We start from the raw sequence: 26,374 nt of genomic DNA, 5'->3' as shown, positions 1-26,374 counted from the left end.
TTTCTTTTGGGGAATATTAACTAAGAAGGATTTGGAGACAAGAATGGAATTTAACTCTTTGTGAAGATAGATACAATATTTCGTTTGGAAAACATAATTGTTAATATCTATAAACATAAAATTTAGGATGTTCAATAAAAGCTATTGGAAGGATCGTGGGTAAATAAGTCAGGTCTTACTGCTAATGATTTTTTTCAGATTTGACCGTATTAGGACTGTGATAAGCAGGGCTTTCAAGCCAGTTGTCATCTATCTTGATAGTAATTTGAAATCTATCAAATTGTATTTGGGTTTGGCTAATTCGCTTCTGATCGTAAATGTGTTTATACAGTTGGATTCTTGGTGTCAATCTAATTTTCAGATTTTGCTGGGCTGTTTATTCCATTCTTGTTGCTCTAGTTTTCCTTTTTGTGAGTGGCACTGCTTATGAGTCATGGGTGAAGGGACATAAGTGAGCAGGAGTGGCTTCCAGGAATACCACAGTCCAGTTGACATCTTCCTGCTGCTCTCTCCTGGTCCCCCTTTGATTTGTATGGGTCTGATGTGATTTGGAGGGTCAGGCTTCGACAGTGAGGAGGAGAGGGCAAGTGAGTTATGATGAAAGAGAAGAATGGAAGGAAGGGATCACAGCCTTGTCCAGAGAAATGGTAAAAGCATGAGTAGCCTTTCTAAGAACTTGAGGAATACAACTTTGTTGGGTTTTTCCATTTAATACTAATGAAGTGGAAAACAGTCCGGGCGCAGTGGCTCTTGCCTGTATTCCCAGCACTTTGAAAGGCTGAGGTGGGTGGATCACTTGAGATCAGGAATTCGAGACCAGCCTGGCCAACATGGTAAAACTTCATCTCTACTAAAAATACAAAAAATTAGCCAGGCATGGTGGCACACACCTATGATCCCAGCTATTCAGGAGGCTGAGACATGAGATTTGCTTGAACCTGGGAGGCATAGGTTGCAGTAAGCCAAGATCGTGCCACTGTATTCCAGCCTGGGTTACAGGGGGAGACCGTGTCTCAAAAAAATAAATAAAGTTGAAAACACTTATGGCATTTAACAGTGTCACAATATAAAGCCAAGCACATTTTCTAAAGCCTTATTTTTTTCAAGTATAAAATCATTTAGGCTATCATTTGAAAAAAAAAAAAAAAACTGGCCATTTGCTGTTATAGATTTTAGCTCTCTCGCTAATTAAGATTTCCCAGAAGTGACTATTGGTATACAAATGATGTGAGTAAGCCCCTGGAAATTACAGCTCCTGGTTAGGTGGGGGAATCTTTTTGTAGCTGATTTATCTGTGAACTACCATTTGTAAGGGGGGAGGGGGCGCTCTGAGACTCAGTTTACCCATCGTAAAGGATTCTGTTCCAGCGACACTAGAATTGACAGCTGGGCTTCCTGATGAAGAGGACACTGCCTGGCTGCTCCCCAAGAATACTCTGCTTCCCTAGTGACCGAGAAGCAACTTCCCCGGCCAACCCCTGCACACGCTAGAACTCAAACAATGCCACCTTGAGCAGCCTTGCCTCAGGCATAACCACTGTCGCTCAGCACAGCTGGAGATGTTTCTTGGCCACTTGGCTTGGGCCCTGCCATGCCCCAGTGACCTCACAGTGGTGCAGTGGTGCCAGCCTTCTGACCAGCCTTCTTGGACTCCAGCTAGAAAGCTTTCCTGTCTTTGACTTTTTTAATTTTTTAAACTGAGTAATTAAGAGAAACAAAACAGAATTCAGAGGCAGTTAATCCCAAAGAATCATGCCACTGTCTGTGAGATGACACCCATGTGTGAGCAAGCCATCTCAGACACCCAAGGTGGAATTTTCGAAAAAGGCCCTTCTCACTTTTATTGTGTGTTCCTTTATTGTCTGCTGGTTTTGAATACAGATTGGAAATGTCAGAAAAGACTTCAACAATCCAGCCCACTGATTGTACAGGAGCAGAAATGACTAGATCGGCCGGGCACAGTGGCTCACACCTGTAATCCCAGCACTTTGGGAGGCCGAGGCCGGTGGATCACCTGAGGTCTGGAGTTTGACACCAGCTGACTAACATGGTGAAACCCCATCTCTACTAAAAATACAAAAAATTGGTTGGGCGTGGTGGCAGGTGCCTGTAATCCCAGCTACTCGGGAGGCTGAGGCAGGAGAATTACTTGAACCTGGGAGGCAGAGGTTGCAGTGAGCCAAGATCGCACCATTGCACTCCAACTTGGGCAAAAAGAGCAAAACTCCCATCTCAAAAAAATAAAATAAAATAAAATAAAATAAAATAACTGCGAATTAGCCTGCAAGAAAAGGTGTTATTATTGAGAAGCAATTCTCCATGGGTCTGTCGTTTGTCCGCTCATCTCTGAGGGAGGCACCAACTTGTTCTGACCCATCTTTTCAAGGAAGTTTTAGAGCAAATGACCTTGAAAGTAGAGAAGATAGGGCCGGGCGTGGTGGCTCACGCCTGTACAATCCCAACACTTTGGGAGGCCAAGGTGGGCAGATCACGAGGTCAGGAGATCGAGACCATCCTGGCTAACATGGTGAAACCCCGTCTCTACTAAAAATACAAAAAATTAGCCGGGCGTGGTGGCGGGCGCCTTGTGGTCCCAGCTACTTGGGAGGCTGAGGCAGGAGAATGGCGTGAACCCGGGAGGTGGAGCTTGCAATGAGCCAAGATCGTGCCACTGCGCTCCAGCCTGGGCGACAGAAAAGACTCTGTCTTAAAAAAAAAAAAAAAAACCAGAAAGTAGAGAAGATAATGTTTCTCTCCAGATCAAAAGGCAGGTTTGCTTATTATGCAGTATAATAAAGACAATGTTTCCCTTCAGGATGAAAAGATGACTTGCTTAGAACTACTTAAAGAAGATTTGAGTTTCCTAAGCTCAGAGTTCTCAGCTGTGATGCAAAACCACTGCACCTGTAGAATCTGACTTAGCCTATCTAAGTCCCCTCCACAGAGACGTGTGGAGGGGAACTGGTGTAATATGATGCTCATGCTTCTTTCTCCCTGTGCTCTGAGTTCTGCAGTCCTTTGTCTCTGATCCAGGAGTCTCTTGTCTTCTGTCAGCTTTTATGATACTGCAGCAAACTAACTTGCTAACTTGCAAGCTGGGTAAAATCTCACATTCTTCACAGTTCTTGCCAGTTATTCTAGTACTACAACAAAAACATTCTTTCATAAAAATTGGTGGAGAAAGCACTGAAATTTACTGTTGAGGCATACATATTTAATATAGGGTTGGCAATGTGAGTTTTAGTTTTATCAACACTGTATGTGTTACTAGAATTTTTCAACTATCTGTAATTTCTTATACCATTATCTATAAACACCCCCAATAAAAAGGCTTTTATCTGGCTGAATTTTATCTGGTGTTAGAACAATTTGTGATTTGTTAGCTGAATGTCCACTGCAGCTTTCTGTAAGCTAAGAAAAAACGTAAGTGCTTTCTATCTATTTATCTGTATATGAAATACTTTTTCAATAGTCCTGCCAACTCAGCTGTTTTGGAGGAATTACTTTATGTTTTGAATGAGGATTTTTTTCATGTCTGCAAAAACCAGTCGTAGCTAGCTCAGTGTATTTCATAAGGGTCAGTCATGTCCTTCAGACTTTTCGTTTTGGTGTTCAGACATTGTTTTAAATCTCTTTCTCAATACCCTTCAGCTGGCCATTGAAGGATTTGTCACATTTCAAAAGATTGAGTAAAAGGAATGGGATCCTATGTTCAGGAAAATAAAACATAACCAAACAAAAACATCAGCCAGCATGATTTCCATGCTGCTGTGGGGAAGGTCCTGGACTCATGGGCAGGACTCCACAGGCATGCCTGAGCCTGGGCCCATCACACACACTGGACATCTTGTCCACTCCAGCAAGATTCCACACACACGCCTCCATGGGCTGAGGACTGCAGGTGTGAGGACCGGCTGATATTCCACTGCCCCAGATAGGATAGGTTTAGTTAACTAAATTACACCACCTGGGATTGGTGAGACTTGTAGTGAAGAATAGCCTGGGTTCCAAATCCCTGGCTTTGGGATACTTCTCTTCAAAATGGCACACTCAGCCAGGCGCAGTGGCTCACACCTGTAATCCCAGCACTTTGGGAGGCCGAGGCAGGTGGATCACTTGAGGTCAGGAGTTCAAGACTAGCCTGGCCAACACGGTGAAACCCCATCTCTACAAAAATACAAAAATTAGCCTGGCATGATGGCGGGTGCCTGTAATCCCAGCTACTCGGGAAGCCAAGGAGGGAGAATCACTTGAACCTGGGAGGCGGAGGTTGCAGTGAGCCAAGACCGCGCTAATGCATTCCAGCCTAGGCAATAGAGTGAGACTCTGTCTCAAAAAAAAAAAAAGTAAAATGGCACACTCCAGATTTTTGAGAGTCACATATTTTACGTAAGATGTAGCATTATTTTCAGACACGGTAAGCGACCTGCTACAGCAGCAGTCTTGCGAGAGAGTAACTAGAGTTTACTCACTTTGCCTCTGACATTGGTGGAGCTCAGGTTTCCCAAGTGTGGGCCCCTGAGCGGTAGGAACAACATCATCTGGCAAGTTGTTAGAAATGCGAATCTTGATGCCATCCCAGAAATTACAAAAATCCCAGGGTGGGTTCAGCGATCTCTGGTTTAACAAGCCCGTGCCCTCTCCCACCCAAGTGATTCTGATGCACACTACAGCTTCAGACCAAGGGGTGTTGCTCATGGTATCACATGTCAGAGGAGGATGAGGTTAGTAAATTATAAATAGGAAAAGAAGAAATTAGAAGTTGTTGTCAAACGTATAAGGGGATAACATATAGCATTTAGTAAATAAATGATAAATAACATTGATTAAATAGCGTTGATTAATCTATTGTTTTTCATTTAAGAAGTATATGTCAGGCTGGGCATATTACAGGCTCACACCTGTAATCCCAGCACTTTGGGAGGCCAAGGCAGGCAGATCACGAGGTCAGGAGATCAAGACCATCCTGACTAAAATGGTGAAACCCCGTCTCTACTAATACAAAAAGTTAGCCAGGCGTGGTGGCGGGCACCTGTAGTCCCAGCTACTCGGGAGGCTGAGGCAGGAGAATGCCGTGAGCCCAGGAGGCAGAGTTTGCAGTGAGCTGAGATCTCGCCACTGCACTCCAGCCTGGATGGCAGAGACTCCGTCTCAAAAAAAAAAGAAGTACATGTCATGCCTATCCTAATGTCAGTCACTGTTAGAATACAAATATGAATAAAGCATTCTACAAATGTCTCATCGTGGCCTGCAGGGAAAAATCCAACTTGCCACATATTTTGTAAATAAGGTTTTGTTAGGACACAGCCACACCCATTCATTTGCCTACTGCTTATGGCTGTTTTTAGCAACAAGGCCAAGTTGAGAAGTGTGACAAAGACCATATACCCTACAAAACCAAAAGTACTTAATACGTAATATCTGGCACTTTACATCAAAGTTTGTGAATACCAGATCAAGTGTTTTAAGGGAAAATCCTTCCCACATTTCAGGTAGTTAAACACAAGTGGAATTAGGAGTAAGTGTGGTATGCAGGGGTTATTCTGTCATCCAGTAAAATATATGTATTTTTTTTTTCAGTAGCAAAAAATTTAGCTTCACAGATGTTAGTATCGTGGAAGGCATACAGACTGTGGGACAAGAAGCAGAGCAATTGCTGGCCAAACGCCTTGGTGTGTGAGTGAACAGAAGGAGAGTGAGAACAAATACAGAAGTTAGAACAGAACAAAGTGAAGAAAAACCGTGGTTGAGAAGGGAGAATATTATCAATCAAAAGAACGTGACCTCTGTGAAAAGCTGCAATGAGGGAGTATGTGGCAGGACCTGGCTGGGGAAAGGAACTAAGAAGCAGCAAGATACTGGATTGGAGCATTCCAGTTGCCTGGCACAGAGGGTGGGCGGCAGAGTCTTCGCAGGAATGCTGGGGTGTTGATGCCAGGCAGAAAAGGGGCAGGCTCCAGATGGGGCTGGGAGAGCCATGCTCTGCTGCACTCTCGGCTGGAATTTAGTGGGGTGATCTCGGCTCATTGCAACCTCAAGTGATTCTCCTGCCTCAGCCGGGCTCAAGCGATTTCCTGCCTCAGCCTCTCGAGTAGCTAGGATTACAGTCATGTGCCGCCATGCCCGGCTAATTTTTGTATTTTTAGTAGAGATGGGGTTTCGCCACGTTGGCCAGGCTGGTCTCGAACTCCTGACCTCAGGTGATCCGCCCGCCTCAACCTCCCAAAGTGCTGGGATTACAGGCGCGAGCCAACGCGCCCGGCCTCTGCTGCACTTCTGTGTCTACCAGGGGTCCATGTGTACTTGTGTGGCTATTTACAGTAGGGCTCTCTCAATTCCTGACTCCGCTAAATGACTAACCATGTAGTGATACTGGAGAAAAAGCACTGGATTTCCCTGCGGGGAGCTTGAGTTACTTCTTGGCTTCACCTCTTACTGTTCGACCCGTGGGCACCTCATTTCATGGCTTCACGTCTCCCTTTCCTCATTAGTGAGAGGCTTCCTCCCACCTCCACGTCGTGTGATTCTTCTAGACTCACTTATTATCATCGAGGGGCATGGCTTAAAGAAGGTCACAGCGTATTTCTCCAGCTCCCTCGCTTAAAGAGCAAAAGAATAGCAGAGACTCAGGGCCCTTCTAAAACAGAATTGTTGACCACTTTGGCACAAGGTCATCCGTTCCTGGGAAAGGTTTGATGCTGATTTATTTCCATCTCACACCTCGTAACAGATTTCTTCTCTTGTCCAAAGAGATTGTTTACTGTCGAAACATTTAGAGGAAGAATGAGCAGCCGGGATCCATGTGTGTGATCATATTTATCTTTCTTTCAGGAATTTTTCTTTAAATGTGGAGCACACCCCACCTCTGATGAGGAAACATCAGTAGCTTTGCACCTGATCGCAACAAATAGTCGGAACATCACTTGCATTACGTGCACAGACGTCAGGTAAGGGTCTAAAAATAGTGTCACTTCCCTCCACAGATGTCAGGTAAGGATCTAAAAATAGCATCACTCCCCCCTCCTTACTTTCCCAATATTGTTCTGCCACACGAGCCTTCCTCAGTGAACTCTCTTTCCTGGGGAGTGTCTGCTTTATTTTGATGCGTCTGCCCAATTTGGGTATATTTTAATGTGAGGAAACAACTTAAAATGCCAGTGACTTAGTTTAAGTAGGTAAATAGGGTCCTAAGATGGGAGATGGCATATCTAAAATAGTGTATGTAATCTTAGTTGATATTAAAATATAAGCTCACATATTTGAGTATAAAATGTAAACTCATCCATTAAGTTCCAAAATAAAATTAAAATATGGTGCTAACATTAAAAATGTTAACATTAGGCATGTGCCACCACACCCAGCTAATTTTTTGTATTTATAGTAGAGACAGGGTTTCCCCATGTTGGCCAGGCTGGTCTTGAACTGCTGACCTCAGGTGATCTGCCCACCTCAGCCTCCCAAAGTGCTGGGATTACAGGCGTGAGCCACTGCACCCGGCCAGGAATGGAAAAACAATTTATGAACACCACAACATGTAGCCCATACATTTTATTTTTAAAATGTCTTTTCCATACATTTGAGTTCTCCATATTTGCCTATATTTATGCTGAGGCTTCGCACACATTCATACACTCAAAATGAAAACATGTAGCTAGTTTGGGACCTTGTTATTTCTAATCCCAGTGAACACAAGAAAAGCAAGCAAACGTGGAGATGGCCTGTTAGTAAAAAAAGGGAAAATGACGCAATACGAATTGCGGTGTAGGAGCCAAGGACAAATGGAAGAAACTGAGTCTGTTTGCTCTGCAGAGTAGGCAATTCAGAGTACAATTCCTTACTCTACACTTTCCGAATGGACAGAGAAAAGAAATTAGCTTCGTTACATGTTCTTTGAAGTTGTCTAAGAAGCTCAAATTGCAATAGTGAGAACTTAGCCCTCATATCAGGAAGAACTTTTTTTTTTTTTTCTTGAGAAGGAGTTTCGCTCTTGTTGCTCAGGCTGGAGTGCAATGGCGGGATCTCGGCTCACTGCAACCTCCGCCTCCCGGGTTCAAGGGATTCTCCTGCCTCAGCCTCCCGAGTAGCTGGGATTACAGGCATGCGCCACCACACCAGGCTAATTTTGTATTTTTAGTAGAGACGGGGGTTTCTTCATGTTGGTCAGGCTGGTCTCGAACTCCTGACCTCAGGTCATCCACCCGCCTTAGCCCCGCCAAGTGCTGGGATTACAGGCGTGAGCCGCCGCACCCAGTCCAGAAAGAACTTTTTAATGAAATGCCAAAATGAGATAATGAATAAAGTCAAAGAATCTATTGTTTCAGACTTTTAAGCAAAAATAGTCGTATACCCTCATCATTTTAAGTGTTGTCTCCCTTTGGCTTTTGGAACTGTATTAGATGGTCTTTTAAAGTTGCTTTAAACTCTGTGATTTCATGATAAGCAAATATTCACACTCCTATCAGGCTATTTCTATTCTCTAATAAGTTAAAATTAAAATGTTGATTAATAGAAGCCCAAAAACCTTAACAGCATCTGTTGAACAAACCTGTTTCCAAGAAGGAATAAAAATGAGACGTGATTTTCTCTTTGCTGCATGTTTAGTCACTGCTGTGGCAGGAAGCACCACAATATTGCCTTTAAAATGCAGCGCTTCAGCCTCTCCTGGCAAGGTGAATGACTGTGTATGGCTAACGCTTTCAACATCCAAGAAGAACAGCTAAGATGGGGATTCTGGTGTTTCAGGAAAGGGATTGAAAAGTGCTAAAAGCGAGGGCTTGACTGCGCTGATAGCAGTAGGTAATTTAAGTCACTGTTCAGTTTTTCAAAGGAAAAATTCAAAATACTCTTCTGTAAGTCAGAAAACAGCTCATCAGCCAGTATTTTAAACTTTCCATTAAGGTTGGTAAACATGACATTAAAATATGTGGTGATGATGGTATTATCTTACTAAGAGCGTTGTCCTCCCCGTTTCCTGCTGTTATGCTGTCACTTTCGTATTAATAACTGGCAACATCTTTCGAAGAGAATGAGCCACTTCCCAGATACACAGGGTGATAATTGCTGGAAAGATAATATTGTCACATTAATTTTGTTCATATGATTACTTTTGGGAGAATTTATAAATAGAAGCGACTATATCCTGATGCGTCTTAAGGGTGTGTGTATATAACCAACCACTTGATTGAATAAGGTCCCTTCTCGTGTAAGGCAGCCAAGTGCCCCATATGTAAGAAAGAGAGAAGAACTCTTTCTTCTGACTTCGAGGGATCCATGTGTAAGGACATTATGAGCGCCTGCACGGACACTCCGTGCAGTTTGGTGATCATTGTGGGGTTTTTCCTGATAATGCTTTCTTTTTAAATTTAGAAATCATTCACGATAAACTATAAAAAGCATTAGAAGTGGTCAGGCACGGTGGCTCACGCCTGTAATCCCAGCACTTTGGGAGGCCGAGGCAGGTGGATCACCTGAGGTCAGAAGTTCGAGACCAGCCTGGCCAACATGGTGAAACCCTGTTTCTACTAAAAATAGAAAAATTAGCCAGGCGTAGTGGCGCATGCCTGTCGTCCCAGCTACTCGGGAGGCTGAGGCAAAAGAATCACTCGAATCCGGGAGGTGGAGGTTGCAGTGAGCCAAGATTGCACCACTGCGCTCCAGCCGGGGTGACAACAGTGAAACTCCGTCTCAAGAAAAAAAAAAAAAAGTGTTAGAAGTTATTTTTACCCTCATGCTTAGTAAAATTTCTGTTTAATTTTTTTGCAATATCTTGATTATGCCTATTTGCAGTGTGTGTGCTGTATAATTATATTGTGTGTGTGTGTGTATATATATGTATATATATGTATCGTATATATATATATGTATCGTGTATATATATATATATATATATATACACGAAACTATATATAGTTTCGTATCGTGCTTTTTCCGTTTAGCAGGACATTATGATAAATTTTCTCTGTGCCAGGCATGCACGTGGCAGCTCATGCCTGTAATCCCAGAACTTTGGGAGGCCAGGCAGGCAGATTGCTTGAGCTCAGGAGTTCAAGACCAGCCTGGGCAACATGGCAAGACCCTGTCCCTACAAAAAATATAAAAATTAGCCAGGCGTGATGGCATGCACCTGTAGTCCCAGCTACGTGGGAGGCTGAGGCAGGAGAACGGCTTGAGCCTGGGAGGTCAAGGCTGCATTGAGCTGTTTGTGCCACTGCACTCCAGCCTGGGTGACAAAGTGAGACCCTGTCTCAAAAAAATAAAAAATGAAAATAATAATAAATTTTCTCTGCCATGAACACAGTTTTTTAAAAATAGGTACCTAAAATTCCGTTATGTGGGGATATGCTGTTGTAGGACTTTCTCCTTAGTTCAGCTAAAAACAGGGTCCTTGTCACACAACCATGAAAAATTAGGTCCACAGACTCTTTGAAGGGTGAGAAAAATGGAATTTATTGGGCAAAAAGGAAAAGAAAAAGGGTAACAGGGACTCTCAGCAAAGCAAGATGAATATAGATGAAAATCTATAAGGCAAAATGAATATGGATTAAAATAATAGATGAAAATCAGAGTATAGTATTAGTTTATCTGTAAATATAGTTTCTGTGAACTCCTTATCATACTGGGAAATAAAAGTAAAATATTAAGCCTCCAACTGACTGAACAGACTCCCTCCTGGTCAGGGGGACCGTGGAGACACCTTGGAAGCTGAGTTCCAGCCATGATGGGGTGGGAGGTCAGACAGGCCTGTTATGCCAACGCCCTCACTAACCACCTCTAGGCTTCCTTTCCTAAGGGCTAAACAGAAACCAGGCAGGTTTTCCCACCTCACCAACTGAAATCCCAGGTACTACCCGGATCAGGAGAGGCCAGGCTCCTCCCCGCCGCAAACAGCATGAACTTCCCAAGGCTCCATCCCTTTCTCCCAGTGCGCAGGCTGGTCACTTTCTCCAGGTACCCCCTTGGGTACCTTGGCTGTCTCAGTTCTATTTAACCATTTCCCCACTTTTGAGCATTTACTTACAGTTAAAAACACACAAAAAAACAAATAAGACTGAAAACCATATTATTTTACAGACATCATTGACTGCATGCCTTGGCTCTAAGAATACGGTCATAACAGTGATTGCAAGTCCATGGTAATGGACATTTTTGAGGTTCTTGATCCATATTGTCACCTTCCTTTCCAGAAACACTGCTCTAGTTCTGATCTGGCTTCCCATGTTTGAGAGGGCTCCCTCCTGCCTCTCTTTCAGCATTGCATATGCTCATAATTTTTGTCTTTGCCTATTTGATACAGGAGATTTTTTATTATTATTGTTTTGTTATTTATGAATTCAAGAATTTCTCACTCGCTTATTTGCATTTTTTATTGTGAGAGAACAATGCGAAACTTTCTCCGTACGAAAGCTATACAAAAAGTCTACAAAACAGATCTGGATTCAGCAATTGCTTTCTCATTCACTATTCATAATATCACAGTGTCCTTTATAAATATACAGTTTACTGTCTTTTGAATTTATGTTTAAATATGTTGCTTTGGTCTTTATTTTAAAATATTATATTTTCCTGGAGATAAATCAAATTCATAATTACGGACTTAAAAATAAAAGGGTGTTTTAAATCTATTTTTTATTCTTATAATTGTTTTACTTATGTGTATATATATGTATTAATCATACATCATTAATCAAATTAGATATAATTAACCACATAATAGATGAAAATCAGAGGATAGTATTAATTTATCTGTAAATATAGTTTCTGTGTACTCCTTATACTGGGAAATAAAAATAAAATTGTAAGCCTCCAACTGACTGAACAGAATCCCTCCTTGTCAAGGGGACCGTGGAGACACCTTGGAAGCTGAGTTCCAGCCATGATGGGGTGGGAGGTCAGACAGGCCTGTTATGTCCCCACCCTCACTAACCACCTCTAGGCTTCCTTCCCTAAGGGCTAAACAGAAACCAGGCCTTCAAAAAGACTCTACACTGAGGCTGGGCGTGGTCGTAATCCCAGCACTTTGGGAGGCTGAGGTGCGCAGATCACTTGAGGCCAGGAGTTTGAGAGCAGCCATGGCCAACATGGGGAAATCCCATCTCTTCTGATAATACAAAAAAAAAAAAAATTAGCCAGGAATGGTGGCGCGCGCCTGTAATCCCAGCTACTCGGGAGGCTGAGGCAGGATAATCGTTTGAACCCGGCAGGCGGAAGTTGCACTGAGGCGTGATCACACCACTGCACTCCAGCCTGGGTGACAGAGTGAAACTGTGTCTCAAAAGAGAAAAAAGGCCCCACACTGATAATGTCCATCAGTGGCTTATATCTTCCCAGGTACAGAATAAAGGCAAGATAAGATAAATCAGTCCTTCACCCTCCCTGAGACAGCTGTTTCCTCTATTCTGGTTTTCTTTAAATGTTCACCTTATCTTATGTAAAATGTAGGTTTACTGGGCACTATCTAAAGGCTCACAAGTATATAATCATCACAAGTATGTCTCATTGCCTCCCCCTTTTAAGGAAAATGCATAAATGCTAAATCTCCTGAGAACCTCTTAGGGAAAAAACAGCCGCAGATATAGCTGTGACTTGGGTTTTTCCCAGGCATGCTCTCAAGCCGGAATAATAGACCTTGATGACGGAGCCTTCTGCCTCAGTCACTCATTTCGGTTGTCAGTACTAATGAAAGTAAGAATTTTATGTTTTTGTGCCTTACAAATATACTTCTATACAATAAGTGACTGATAACTCTTTCATTTACGTTTTTAATAATAATTCAAATGCTCTAATGCCACAAAGCTAACTTTTTGACCTTAAGAGAATACCACAATTTCTTTGGCCTTTGGTTTCTGTGTAAAATCCAGGATTTTAAGTAGGTCATCTCTAAGGCTCTGACTGGTTCTAAGGACTGCAGGAGGGAGGAATAAGACTTCTTCATAGCTTATAAATTGATTGAGACAGTTGCAAAACTACTTGTATTTAGTCCTGTCTGTTGACAAATGCAGAAATCAAAGATGAAGTCTGCAATGATGCTGCCTACCAAATCACATATATATTGTAACATGTAGGCCGATGTGTAAGAGACATGTGTGACTCATGGCCAGATTTTAGGTTTACAGTTTAATTCAGGTACATGATTTATGTCCTTTGAGTTTACATTTGACATAAAATATTTTACTCTTTCTTAGGCCGGGCGCGGTGGCTCACGCCTGTAATCCCAGCACCTTGGGAGGCTGAGGTGGGCAGATCACGAGGTCAGGAGTTCGAGACCAGCCTGGCCAACATAGTGAAACCCCATCTCTACTAAAAATACAAAAATTAGCTGGGAGTGGTGGCATGCACCTGTAGTCCCACCTACTTGGGAGGCTGAGGCAGGAGAATCGCTTGAATCCAGGAGGCAGAGGTTGTGGTGAGCCAAGATCATGCCACTGCACTCCAGCCTGGGCAACAAAGTGAGACTCCGTCTCAAAACAAACAAACAAACAAAATATTTTACTCTTTCTTAAGGGAAAAAGTGAACTATCTGGGAACCAGAATGTCCTGAGGTTTTTTGTGAAGCCGCAGGTTCCCTTCTGGCATCAAGCCTTGTCTTCTCCTCTCCTTACCAACAGTAGTGACTTGATCTTCGCCCTTCAGAGTTGTCAGTTGATAGTTTGAGGTTTATGAATATAAGCATAACAAGCTGAACAAAAAGCAAGAACTGGATTAAGCACAGTAAGTCTAGCACTTGAAGGCAAAATAGCTGCCTTGTTTAGTCTTTCCAATAGAAGTTACAACAGAAGGTTCAGGACTTTTTTGGGTGCCTAAGTCATATAAAAATGGCACAGGTAAGCCAAAGGGATACTGGAATTCTTTCCCTAGCCAGCATGTGTGTCTTGGGGCTCACCCTTTGTCAGTGTCTCCCAAATGAAATTGATATTTCTGCTCCTTCAATCTCCCTTTACAGTGCCAGTTTTCTAAATTTTTTAAAGGGTAAAATTTGAAAACATACAAAATAGAAAAATCCTTATCATGATATTGAGGACTAAACTCTGATTTTTTTTATCATACCCAAATTTCTATCTAAGGAGTCTGGGGAGTCATGCCCTACAATTTGTATATTCTCATCAGATAGGTTTTATTTAACCCTATTTATTGTGACTACTTTCCAAACTGACTTTGGGATAACATTATGAGACAAGGAAGAAAAACAAAATATTTTACCCCAAAACATGTTTCTTTGCTGTATCTTGAAATGGCCCTACAAAGCTGTCCTTTGTGGGGGGAAATTTGCATCTGTTTATAGCTAGCTAGATATTTTTCTATCTAGATAACATAGCTAGATATTTTTCTTCCAGGCCCTCCCAATCCTAAAGAGATTAACTAAAAATCTAGCACTTTTTAAAGATCTGAATAGGAGACATTTGTCATCTATTGTCTCTAAGGGTAGCCATTATAAGACCTCAGAAGAACCTTGGTCTCCACAGTCTTTTGTCTTAACCTGAACATTCCCTTTCTATCCATCCCAGGTCTTTAGACAAACTCAACCAAATGTCAACCAGGAAGTGTTTAAATTTACCTATAGCCTGGAAGCCCCCAGCTTTGAGTTGTCCCACCTTTCTGGACCAAACTAATGTATTTCTTAAATGTGTTTGATTGATGTCTCATGCCTCCTTAACATGTATAAAACCAAGCTGTGCCCCAGCCACCTTGGGTATGTTCTCAGGACCTCCTGAGGGCTGTGTCATGGACCATTGTCACTCATATTTGGCTCAAAATAAATCTCTTTAAATATTTTAAAGAGTTTGACTCTTTTCATCGATAGAAGGCACCTAGTGAATCTCTGTATTTTATCTCACCTTTAATCATTATTCCTTAGTTTCCAAAGCTGAAGCAGACCGAAAAATAGCCAGATTTGCTTAGTTGGAAATTAACCTTCGAGACACATGTTTGAAAACCCAGGTCCCTGTTGGGCATTAAATCTAAAAATCTGTTCTACCATGTTATTTCCCTCAACCCTTCCAATAAAGACTTATGTTTTTTATGTCATTGTTGTTTGATATAAATGGTTTCATAATTGCCTTCAAATTTGTCCTAAAATAAAATTCATTCGGCTTATTGAAGCAATGCCACAATGGATTGTAGACTTAAAAGATTTACTTGGGCCTGGGGATTAGCAAAGATTTATCTCAAAGTCCATTTGTACTTTCTCCAGGTGTTCCTGGGGGAGAATGACTTAAAGATAATTTGACTGGATTTTGGTATGCATTCATTCATTCATTTAACAAAGAGAGATAGGGAATGGAGATCTTAGTTACAATTCCCTTTGAATGCATTTGTTATGTCTTAAGCTTCTTTTGTCAATTCACATATTAATTCTGGCTATAGTTGGCATTCTGTTGTGACTTAGAATTACTGTGTAAGTTCTTTGTCAGTCTGATTTTTGACATTACCAATAGCTACTTTCCATCAACTTAAGATTTTCTTAAAATTTAGGGATCAGATGGGATCTGATAGTTTATCCAGTCATCAGACTCTGAGGAGCACGGTGAGAAACTCAGGTATACGTACAAAAAGTTAAACTGGAATCTTTAACATAGCCTTTCACAGTAAGTGGTTTTCTTTCTGTCATGGAAATTGTTGGAAGATTTTTATGTGTTGTAGCACCAGTGTTTGTGCACAGAGAGCTATATATTTCTCCCATTAGACCCAAATATGTTTATATTATAATAAACAAGGGTATGTTCTAGAGTCGAATGGAAAATCTTACAACTTTTTAAGATGAAAGAGAAAACTTCAAAGATATATCTTCTAGCTTGAAGCAGACTACTTCACACTGTGCCCCAGGCCCCATAGGAGTAAATTCTATCTCCTTATGCCAGGAGTGATTCTTTTCTGAAAAGTGTGACACACCCTCATCTAATCCAGTCTTGAGGGAGAGCTGCTGTAAACCCTTCCAGAAAGAATCTTTGCATAAAGCCTCCAATAACAGGTGATCACCATGCTCCCTTTGAGATTCAGATGCAGTGCTTAATGACCTGTAATTTTTTAGCTACATTGATTTAAAATAATTAGGGCTTCCATCTTATAAATGAAGAAATTGAATCTATCACATTAAAAAAATTACATCTGATCACACCACAAGGAAGTGGTTAAACCAATCTACAAACCAAAGTCTACATGGCTTGCATTGCTATTCTTTCATTGCACCTTACCCTCCAACCTGCATGGTCCTGGCTTTCTCTGTACAGCAAAAAGCAAGGCTATCTGGTGAGGCCGGAAGGTGGATTTGCATGTGAAAAGGAGAATGTAGCAGTAAAGCGAGATTCAGAGAAAAGAAAAAGTTGAACTCGCTGTTGTCCTGTGTGTCTGTCTTTAAAAATCAGTAAGAGTGGAAAAATACAGAGCTGCCTCCAAGTCTGCTGCTCTGCAAAATTGCAGGCTGCTTGCAGGGCAAGACCCAAATTGACTGACATGCCAGTGTGACTGGTCCTCCCCACAGTGGCCAGCACAAGACTTTGCATCAAAGAGGTTTAAATAAATGCTGACTTAAAGGAAAATCTGTTTCATGCAGTGCAACAAACAGAAAGCAAACTATTTTCACATGAAACAATCTCCTTTTAAAAATCCCTTCTGAATTTAATAGACTAATTGAGTTAATTATTTAACTCAGATAAAACAATGAATTAGTCAGAAATCAATGGAGATTTTTAAGGAGGTATTAGAAATAAGGGGAAATGTCCAATTTTGAAGTCCAAGTCACAGGATATAGATTATGCTGCCATATTATTTGGGGTCAGTTACTTACGAAAACATAGAAGAAATATTTTATCCCCACTGATACTTTGAAATGTGAACCGTGTCAGTTTTAATGTCAGTCAGTGACCTTCATTTCTCTCGTGGTGAACCTGTGGGCTTCAGATGTGAGCAGCTGCGTCAGCAGAGCTTCCTAGAGATGTCACAGGTGCTTGTGCATGAAATTCTTATGCCTTATCTTTTCATTTAACTGTCACTGCAGGTGCGCAGCAACCCCCGCTGGGAAGAGCAGAGCAATATTGCAAATCCTCGACCAATTCTGTATCCGTTAGGGTCAACCTTGCGTGTTGTAACTGTCTGGATTTTAAGCACTTCATTTTCTGTTGGTGGGTGTTTTTTGTTTGTTTGTTTGTTTTTGTTTTGAGACAGAGTTTGGAATTTCGCTCTTGTCACCCAGGCTGGGGTGCAATGGCTCAATCTCGGCTCACTGCAACTTCCGCCTCCCAGCTTCAAGCGATTCTCCTGCCTCAGCCTCCTGAGTAGCTGGGATTAAAGGCATATGCCACCATGCCCATTAAGTTTATATTTTTAGTAGAGACGGGGTTTCGCCATGTTGGCCAGGCTTGTCTCGAACTCCTGACCTCAGGTGATCCACCGGCCTCGGCCTCCCAAATTGCTGGGATTACAGGTGTGAGCCACCATGCCTGGCCTGTTGGTGGATATTAAGAAAGATGGAGCGGCCGAGTGAGGTGGCTCATGCCTGTAATCCCAGCACTTTGGGAGGCTGAAGCAGGTGGATCACGAGGTCAGGAGTTCAAGACCAGCCTGACAAACATGGCAAACCCCCGTCTCTACTAAAAATACAAAAATTAGCCAGGCATTGGTGGTGTGCACCTGTAATCCCAGCTACTCAGGAGGCTGAGTTAGGAGAATCACTTGAACCTGGGAGGTGGAGGTTGCAGTGAGCCGAGATTGTGCCACTGCCAGCCTGGATGACAGAGCGAGACTCCGTCTCAAAAAAAAAAAAAAAAAAAAAAAAAGGTGCTGCATTCCTGAAGCATCTAAGAGACCCTTGCTAGAACTTCGTTAACAGTTAAGCTTTGTTTTTAAGGTCCATTTTCATCTGAAAGAAATACCCACAGTGTTTAAATAACTTTTTTTTTTTAAAGAAAACTATTGCATTACTTGTGCATTTATTTCTAATGGCAATTTTATCCTTATAATTAGCAATTTGTTACAAACTAGGTGAGGGGAAGAAGTTACTTTTCATTGCAAATAATGTTTGTGCCAGTTCATATCTTCAGATAGAAATTTTAAACTGCTGGGACACTTTTTAGTGATTAGCAATAATATGATCTACCTTGCCTTCTATAAACATCCTTTATGTAGCTATATTTTCTCATGACATTTAGAATTAAGTATTTGCAAAGTTGTCCTTTGTAGCTTTCAAAGCCTGTAGAGCTATTTGTGACAAAATAAGCAATAGTTTCAGAAACCCGGAGTGCAAATTTATTTATCAAAGCAAGGGTCATGGTGTGTTCATTCTGTTCCTTGTTAATTTGACACATTCTGCGTCACAGGAAACATGACCTCATGTGCTGTATCTTCTGTGCACTGGAAGTGGAATTTCAAGAGTTTCTAGATCTAGATGTGGATTTTCACAACACTGAGAGGCACTGGGCTACACAGATATACCAGCATTCTATTATATCAGTATCACAGGCAACGCAGTCTCATGCAGGCATTTGAGATCTTTAATACCTCTTCTACCATCAAAGATAAGGTAAAAGTAGATTAGTCTGTTCATTCAACAGATATTTACTGAGTTCATCCGTGGCTCAAGAAACTATTCCGGGTGCTTCAAGCTGAGATAAAACCTCGCGTTTCTGATCAAGCCTGATGCATTTCTGTCGATGGCAGGGAAAGCCGTCGACAGGGACACTCTCTAGCAGGTGAAGGTGTGATGGAACCGGGCTAGTTCAAGCAAGGCAGAAGGTGTGAATACCTCTTGTTCATTTTCACTGTATCGTGGTAGAACAGGGACCCAAACTTTATTTCTTTAGGCTAAGTTTTCCCCATGATTCTTTTACAATACTTGGCCAAGACAGAACTTTGAAGAAATACATAGAATCATTTGCTATGTGTTTGAGCAGAGCATGCACCAGTTTTCCCACTCCCTTTTCTTTTACACCCAACCGGCTAGATACGTACATTACCTGCCTAACCCCAAGCCATCCCACATAGCTTCCGTTTCTGCTGAAGTACCTCCTCCTTGCATATTACCCTGGAAATGACCAGACCATGACCACAAAGTCAAACTTGAACACCTGTTGCTATCATTGCAGGTTTCCACATTAGATTCCTTCTCTGAGCCGGAACAAAAGTGACTTTGTGGTGTTCCAGACTGCACAGGACTGTTTTCTTGTGCACTCAGTCCAGACACATGTGTACGTCAGGATAATGTGACATCAGTATATATTCCACAAGGCTGGAGAAGGTCCAACTATTGCTAACAAGTTGTTCTTACCATTTGTTCAATATTTTGCATGTATGTTGATCTTAACATTTTGAATGTTATTTATACCCATTGTACAGTGCCATAGCCACTGGGGTTTAGGAGAGGTAGCATAGGTAATAGTGATTAGGGTTACGCACAAATATAACACATATTCCTGCATTGGTGTCTATATTCATTAGTGAAAATTCTGTGACAAAGTGAATTCTCCTTCCCTTTGTTCCTAAACTGCAATTGGAAAAGCAAGCTGTCTACCATGTAGGTGAGGAGTTGGTATTGCTGTTCTTAAATACACAGACTGACTTTCATTTCTTGTTCTAACAAAGCAAGACGGATTGACTTTCTGTCCCCAGCAAGCTGCAGTCCTACATCATTGCAGCACTGACCCTTTTGCTAATAGTAACTAATCGTCACTCCACATCACCTTCCCAATTTGCTTAAAACCCATCTCTTTCAAATGGCCTCTTCTGGTGAAGGCTCTTCTGATTTGCATTATTCTTATAAATATGGAAGTATACATAGACCATTAATCCAAGAGTTATTTATAGACATGTGTGACTATGTAGGTGATCTTAAATCATCCCCTGAATTCTTAAATTCCTATCGCGTGATTTATCCCCAACAGCTAAAGAAGTTTCTGCTTCTGCCTTCCCTTTCATTTTCATTCTTTACTCACTAAGATTTGGATGTCTTTTGTGTTTGCCTCCAACCGTCTTTCTAATTCCCAAGATACACATGAAGCACAGTGGTTCAGAGCCCTGCCTTTGAAGCCAGACTGTGTGTACAGAACCTGGCTGTGCCATCTTTTGCCTCTGTCCTTCTAGATAATAAGAGCATCTTCTTGTTCTTGCAGTTATTGTAAGGATGAAGTGAGTCCATGCAGTAAGCACTTGGAACCATGTTTTTTTTCCAATGTGGTGGCACCAAAGTGGGGAGCCAAGTTAGCACAGCCCTCCCTTTCCATTTCAGCTTCAAATGGCAACATCCAAGTTACAGATTCTGAAGCCCTGCAGTTTAGGATCATATACCCCAATCCCCCAGGGAGCGCATTCTACTTTGCAGAAGGTCTGTAGGTGTGCAGGTTGTAACACAGAAAGCAGATGACTCCAGGACGGAGGTCATGAGAACAGTGTTTCCTCCTGAACCCACCACCGATTTCGTTGTCTGACTTGGGGGAAATCAATCACTGTGACTTTAATTTCCTAAATTTGGTTAATTCCGGAGGTGGTGGTAGGATCAAATAAGTTAATTTCTGTGAACATACTTTGAAAATTTTAGATCTGTACACAAATCTAAATCACTTATGATTATTAATAATCCTGTTCTTGGGAAATATATGTCATAAATAGTTATTTTTAGAAACGAGGCATTTATTCATATGGGAGTATCTAACCCTAAGTGTCACCTCAGAGGAAATATTTTGAGTTAGGAGGGACCATGTTGCTACAAGCAAATATATTTTAATATTAATGGGAGGAATAGTGTGGACACGTAATTGTATAAGAAGTAGTTTTGGAAGAAATTGGGCACTGGTGACAGAAAAGTATTTGGGAAAGATAAGACTTCTCTAAAAGGATTGCTTTGGAAATGTTAGTAGAGTTTAACCTCTTATATGTGACTGCTGCAGAGGCTGTGGCAGGAGACCGGTTATGGGCGGACTTCTCCAGAGGCAGAAATTGAGGCAGAAGTTGGTGTGAGTTTAACTTATCCGTCGGAGCCAAGGCCTGCAAAGGGAAAACCGCTAGATCCCCAGCTCGCTCAGCCTCTCGGTGCGGCTGCCAGGGACAGGTGCCGATGCTGACAGCAGAGGCCATCCCTGGCCACACGCCTCACATCTGAGCAGCAAATACTTATTTGAAACAGGATCTGGGTGGTACTTCTCTCTGTATCTTCTACAGCCCTTGGGCAAGAGGCAGGAGAATAACCAGTGAATCCTGAGAAAAGTTGTTTGGGACGGTATTAGAAGAGAAAGTGTACAGTGTGTATTTTTTGAACAAGAAATAACAAAAATAACAATATTTAACTTATTCCAGTGACTGCTGTAATGCAAAGGGAACTTATACCACTTAGTGGAATAATACATGTTTTGAAAGCAAAAAACAGATTCAACTATGTTAACTATGTTATTAACTAACCACTCTCACATTCTTTTCTTTTTTCTCTCTCTTTTTTTTTTTTTTGAGACGGAGTTTCACTCTTGTTGCCCAGTTCAGAGGTCAATGACATGATCTCAGCTCACTGCAACCTCCACCTCCTGGGTGCAAGCAATTCTCCTGCCTCAGCCTCCCAAGTAGCTGGGATTACAGATACCCACCACCACACACAGCTAATTTTTTGTATTTTTAGTAGAGATGGGGTTTTGCCATGTTGGCCAGGCTGGTCTGAGACTCCTGACCTCAGGTGATCCACCTGTCTTGGCCTCCCAAATTGCTGAGATTACAGGTGTGAGCCACTGCACCCGGCCCACTCTCACATTCTTACATAAAATTCAGGTATCATATTACAATGAAAACAACTGCAAAGAAAAAAACAGACTTTTAATTATTATTATTATTTTTTACAAATACCATAATATTGATTTGATGTAGAAATTACTTTAAATTTCTCTCATTATATCTATATAAATGATTCCCTTAAAAATAGCAACAACATAAAACATTCAAATAGTCAAAATGTATCTTAAAGAAAAGTTAGGGAATAAACTTCAAAATTTAGTTTCCTACTGAATCTTCATATGGTTTTCCAGGCATAAGAAGAGAGGAACAATTTAGCGTGTCTTTTAAGAAATACAATTATTGCGCTAAAAATTTAACCACAGTACAAATAAACAACAATGTCACTGATAAATTACCCAAGTATTATAACAGTTTTTAAAATAAATGCAAGCGTCTTTATCTCTTTGTGCATTTTAACCATACAGAGACATGACATCCAATATTAGCATCCTAAGCTTAATGCAATTCAGTAAGCTTCTGGGATGTGGAATTGCATTTTGTTGTCAACTAGACTTTCTTAACTTGAATCTGTTTTTATGCCCCTTTTTAAAGGGTATTACATTTATTTAATGATTATTTCTAAGATTAATCTCAAATGATTTCTGTGATTAGCACTCATTGACTAGGTTTTAAAGTACTCCTCTACAAGAGAGATGGTTAAATTGATCCGCGTAGTTAATGAAAGCCTTGACCTGCACGGGAGGACTTCAGGAGACTCCTCAGGACCTTCCCCCTGAGCGCAAGCCCTCTGCCTTCTTTGCTGGTGGTCTGGAGTGGTGTCTAGCGATACTGTCAGAAACATGGCATGGTGGAACACAAAGCAAACAAAATCAAGAGAAGACATGGGCTGGGCGCGGTGACTCACGCCTGTAATCCCAGCACTTTGGGAGTCCGAGGCGGGTGGATCACAAGGTCAGGAGATTGAGACCATCTTGGCCAACATGGTGAAACCTCGTCTCTACTAAAAATACAGAAATTAGCTGAGCGTGGTGGCGTGCACTTGTAATCCCAGCTACTTGGGAGGCTGAGGCAGGAGGATCGCTTGAACCCAGGAAGTGGAGGTTGCAGTTAGCCAACATTATGCCACTGCACTTCAGCCTGATGACAGAGTGAGACTCTGGCTCAAAAAAAAAAAAAACAACAACAACAAGAACAACAAAAAAACAGAAACAGACATGGATTTGCATCTGCAGTTGATTGCTTGCCATATAAACTTGAACTAGTCATTTACCCTTACCCTCAGCTACCTCTCTGTCATATGATGTTGATGGTACCTACTTAAAAGGAGTATCAAGGTTGTGGTGATAGTTCAGAAACAACATTCACGTGAAAGTGCTTAGGAAACTGTCAAATGTTATTCAGATGTTATTATCAATGAACAGTTTCCCCTGGAATTGCTGCTCCCTCTCAGATCCTCTCCTACTGCAAGACTTCACACGTATGACAGTAAGGAAGGTGCCATCTCACTCCATTCTGTATTGGGCAGCTAGCTGCAGACTTGAGTGATGATGGCTGGTCTTCCAGCAGGTGTCTGAAGACTCGGAGGTTCCCATGACCACAGAGTCCAGTACACCTGCACACGTGTACAGGATGCACAGAGAAAATGACCAGGAATGCCGGTGACAAAACTAAGTTGAAATTTTCCAAGAAAGTGGCCTTTCAAATCACTAATAGCTACAGTAATTATATTATATGTAACTCTATTACAGAATTTATATAGAACAGTATCCTAGGAAAATGCTAAAATGCACGAAATAAGATGACTCCATCACACACATTGGTTTTTACATAGGTGTCACTGTTCAACTCTAATCTGGTTTTCTGGAATTATATATATAATTGCATATATATGTATATGTTTTTGCAACTCCTAGTCCATATGGAGAGAGATTTTAATTCAGGAAATTAAAAAATAAATTTCAGAACATTTATTGTTGTATCCCTTACTAAATTATAGATGGATGGAACTATCCTTTTATTTATCTTGAAAATTTGGCTTAATTGAGAGAGTTTATTTTTCCATAAATACAGTGGAATGCTTTCCTGAGAGAGCACTGTACTCTCTCACTTGCTTCTTGTCCATTTGTGCTATTTTATGCCATACTGATTTTGCACTGAGACTGGCAGAAGGCACAGACTTTTCTCTCCTCCCCCAGTTTCTCACCATGTCTGATTTTCTTGTTTTCCAGTCTTCATTTCCATTTGTTTCTGAACATAGATTGATTTGCCCTTGAATGGCTCAGTGGTGCTCAAGGACACCCGCTGAGTTAGCCTTTGGTGAACGTTTTCCATGGAACAGGCTGGAATCAAGAGCACAGGCCCTGGAGAAAGAATGTTGGGTTCAAAACCCAGTTCTACCTCTAGTTGTCTTGTTTCCTGGGCAAGTTCCCCAGTCTCTCTCAACTTCTTCAAAAGGTTGTGAAAATTACAGGAGATAAAACTTCAACAGTGCTGATCACATATGGACAGTAAATATTAGCCAAGATTTTGGCCCTGACTTGCTAACTGAAAGGGGGATGTTGTAGGTAAGTCTTTACTTGAACCAACAGGTCTTGACTTATCTGTACTTTGTTCTCCAAACTTACCACAGCCATGGTTCTATGAAGCATAACGAAAGAGTATATAATCTTTACTGTGACTGGCACGCATGCTTTCAAATCCCAGATATCATCTGTCCAAGGAAATTTTATTTATTTATTTTTATTTTTTGAGATAGAGTTTAGCTCTTTTTGCCCAGGCTGGAGTGCAATGGTGTGATCTTGGCTCACTGCAACCTCCACCTCTCCAGTTCAAGCGATTCTCCTGCCTCAGCCTCCCAAGTAGCTGGGATTACAGGCATGCGCCACCATGCCTGGCTAATTTTGTATTTTTAGTAGAGACAGGGTTTCACCATATTCATCAGGCTGGTCTCAAACTCCTGACCTCAGGTGATCCGCCCACCTCAGTCTCCCAAAGTGCAGGGATCACAGGCGTGAGCCACTGCGTCCGGCCTCCAAGGAAATTTTAATACAAACCCTTCTTTAGCGAGTTGAATTGAAATTTTTTTTCCTATGAAAACAATAATGTTTTTAAGGCCAATTATGTAATTTTTATGAATATAATTATGATAATGTAAAATTTAGTAAATATTCTCTGTAACTGTTTCTTTTTTGATAATATGGCATGAGGCAAAAATCTAGATATAATAATACCCTTAAATAGCTGTAAGTTAGTGGCTTTCATCCGGGGTGGTTTTTTTCCCAATGGGGACCTTTGGCAATGTCTGGAGACATTTTATTTGTCACCAATGAAGGGTGGTGCTCCTGGCATCCGGTGTGTTGATGCCAGGGCTGCTGTTGAGCATCTTACAAAGCACGAGTCAGCCCCACAGCAAAGGGTTATCTTGCCCAACTTTCAATGATGCTGAGGTCAGGAAAGCCTGCTCTAGGTGGAAGAAGAGGTGGGGCTGACCCAGGAATGATTTTGTGAGACAGGACGATCACTTCCTCCGAGACTGCTTAAACCATGTACATTCCAAACTCTCCTGTTCCTCTCCATCGTTTCATGGTCTGAAGAGAAATACATTTAGTTCCAAATTTAAGATTGTGCCTGTGAACTCCTGGCCCTTCACATTGAGCCATGGGGCTGGCTCTTTTCCATTGGATTTTGATAAAGGAAGGAAGAAAAACTGGCTGAGCCAATACTGGAAAACATGCTTCATGGTAAACAGGCAGTGATTAGGAGGCCTGCACTGTGAAGGACAGGCTGAGTCTGGTTGTACAGAGATAAAGCAATTCTGAAAGTCATTTTCCAGAACCAACAAACTGTAATTTAGTTCTGTATTTTAAATAAATTCCAAAAACCTCGATCAGGTTTAATAGGTGTCACCCTTTGACTGTATAAATGTTAGCTGGTTTTTCTTGCCTTACAGTGGAAATGAATCCTTAATTTCAGGAAGAATGGAAACAAGTTTGCAGTTCCTTAATAAAACAATTACAAGAGTCATCTAATTTTATTCTGAAAAATCCTCCATTATGTGTCAATATGATTTCAGAAATATTGCAGAATTTCTAATGCTATTTGGTAATTTAAGTTGAGAGAATTATTCCCACAGAAAGCAAGGCGAATGGAGTGGAAAAAAGGTCAGGCCAAAGAGAACCTTACTAAAAGCATCTGGCTGTACTTCGAATTCTGTCTCACTGTGGTGGCATCAGTGATGTGGTATACAGAGCTTCTGTGGTATTAGAACATTCTCGGCTAAACCTCCGTCTTGCCAGGATTATAATGAGTTTCCAGTCTTTAGTGGAACTGATGAAGAAGATACTGCTCAGGGCTGCAGCACGTTTACAGAAGCCATATGCCTCTAAGTGCTTCGCTTCGATGTATTACAGAAGCCACTTTTCAGCTACATGGCTGAGATTCCTATCAGCCAAGTCGCATCTGCTGGAAGCCTTACCCAACTGTGAAAAATCTCTTCCTGCCCGAACTTTCACTGATAGTGCGTGCTAAGTGTGTTTACATGCAGGGCCTCCTTAAATGCTCAGAATAACATTGGGAGGTAGATACTATTAGTGTCCCAGTCCTCACATAAGTCACCAAGACTTATGTGGGAAGAGGCTTGGAATGTAATTCAGTGTCACATAGTCAATAAGTTACA

General features: G+C 41.5%; 1 protein-coding gene across 4 annotated transcripts in view; it reads left to right on the top strand.

Annotated features, from left to right (window-relative positions):
* Positions 1 to 26,374, top strand: part of PRKN (parkin RBR E3 ubiquitin protein ligase) — a 1,379,176-nt gene that overhangs the window by 744,349 nt on the left and 608,453 nt on the right. For all 4 annotated transcript variants that reach the window (XM_055391408.2, XM_019029889.4, XM_055391406.2 and 1 more), the window contains exon 6: positions 6,832 to 6,947. In XM_055391408.2, coding sequence (XP_055247383.1) covers positions 6,832 to 6,947 — 116 coding nt within the window. The remainder of the gene's footprint in view (positions 1 to 6,831; positions 6,948 to 26,374) is intronic.

The sequence above is a fragment of the Gorilla gorilla genome, chromosome 5 (assembly GCF_029281585.2).
Source record: "Gorilla gorilla gorilla isolate KB3781 chromosome 5, NHGRI_mGorGor1-v2.1_pri, whole genome shotgun sequence".
Classification (NCBI taxonomy): Eukaryota; Metazoa; Chordata; class Mammalia; order Primates; family Hominidae; genus Gorilla; species Gorilla gorilla.
Note: the sequence above shows the minus strand (reverse complement) of the source record. Positions and strands in the feature narration are given on the sequence as shown.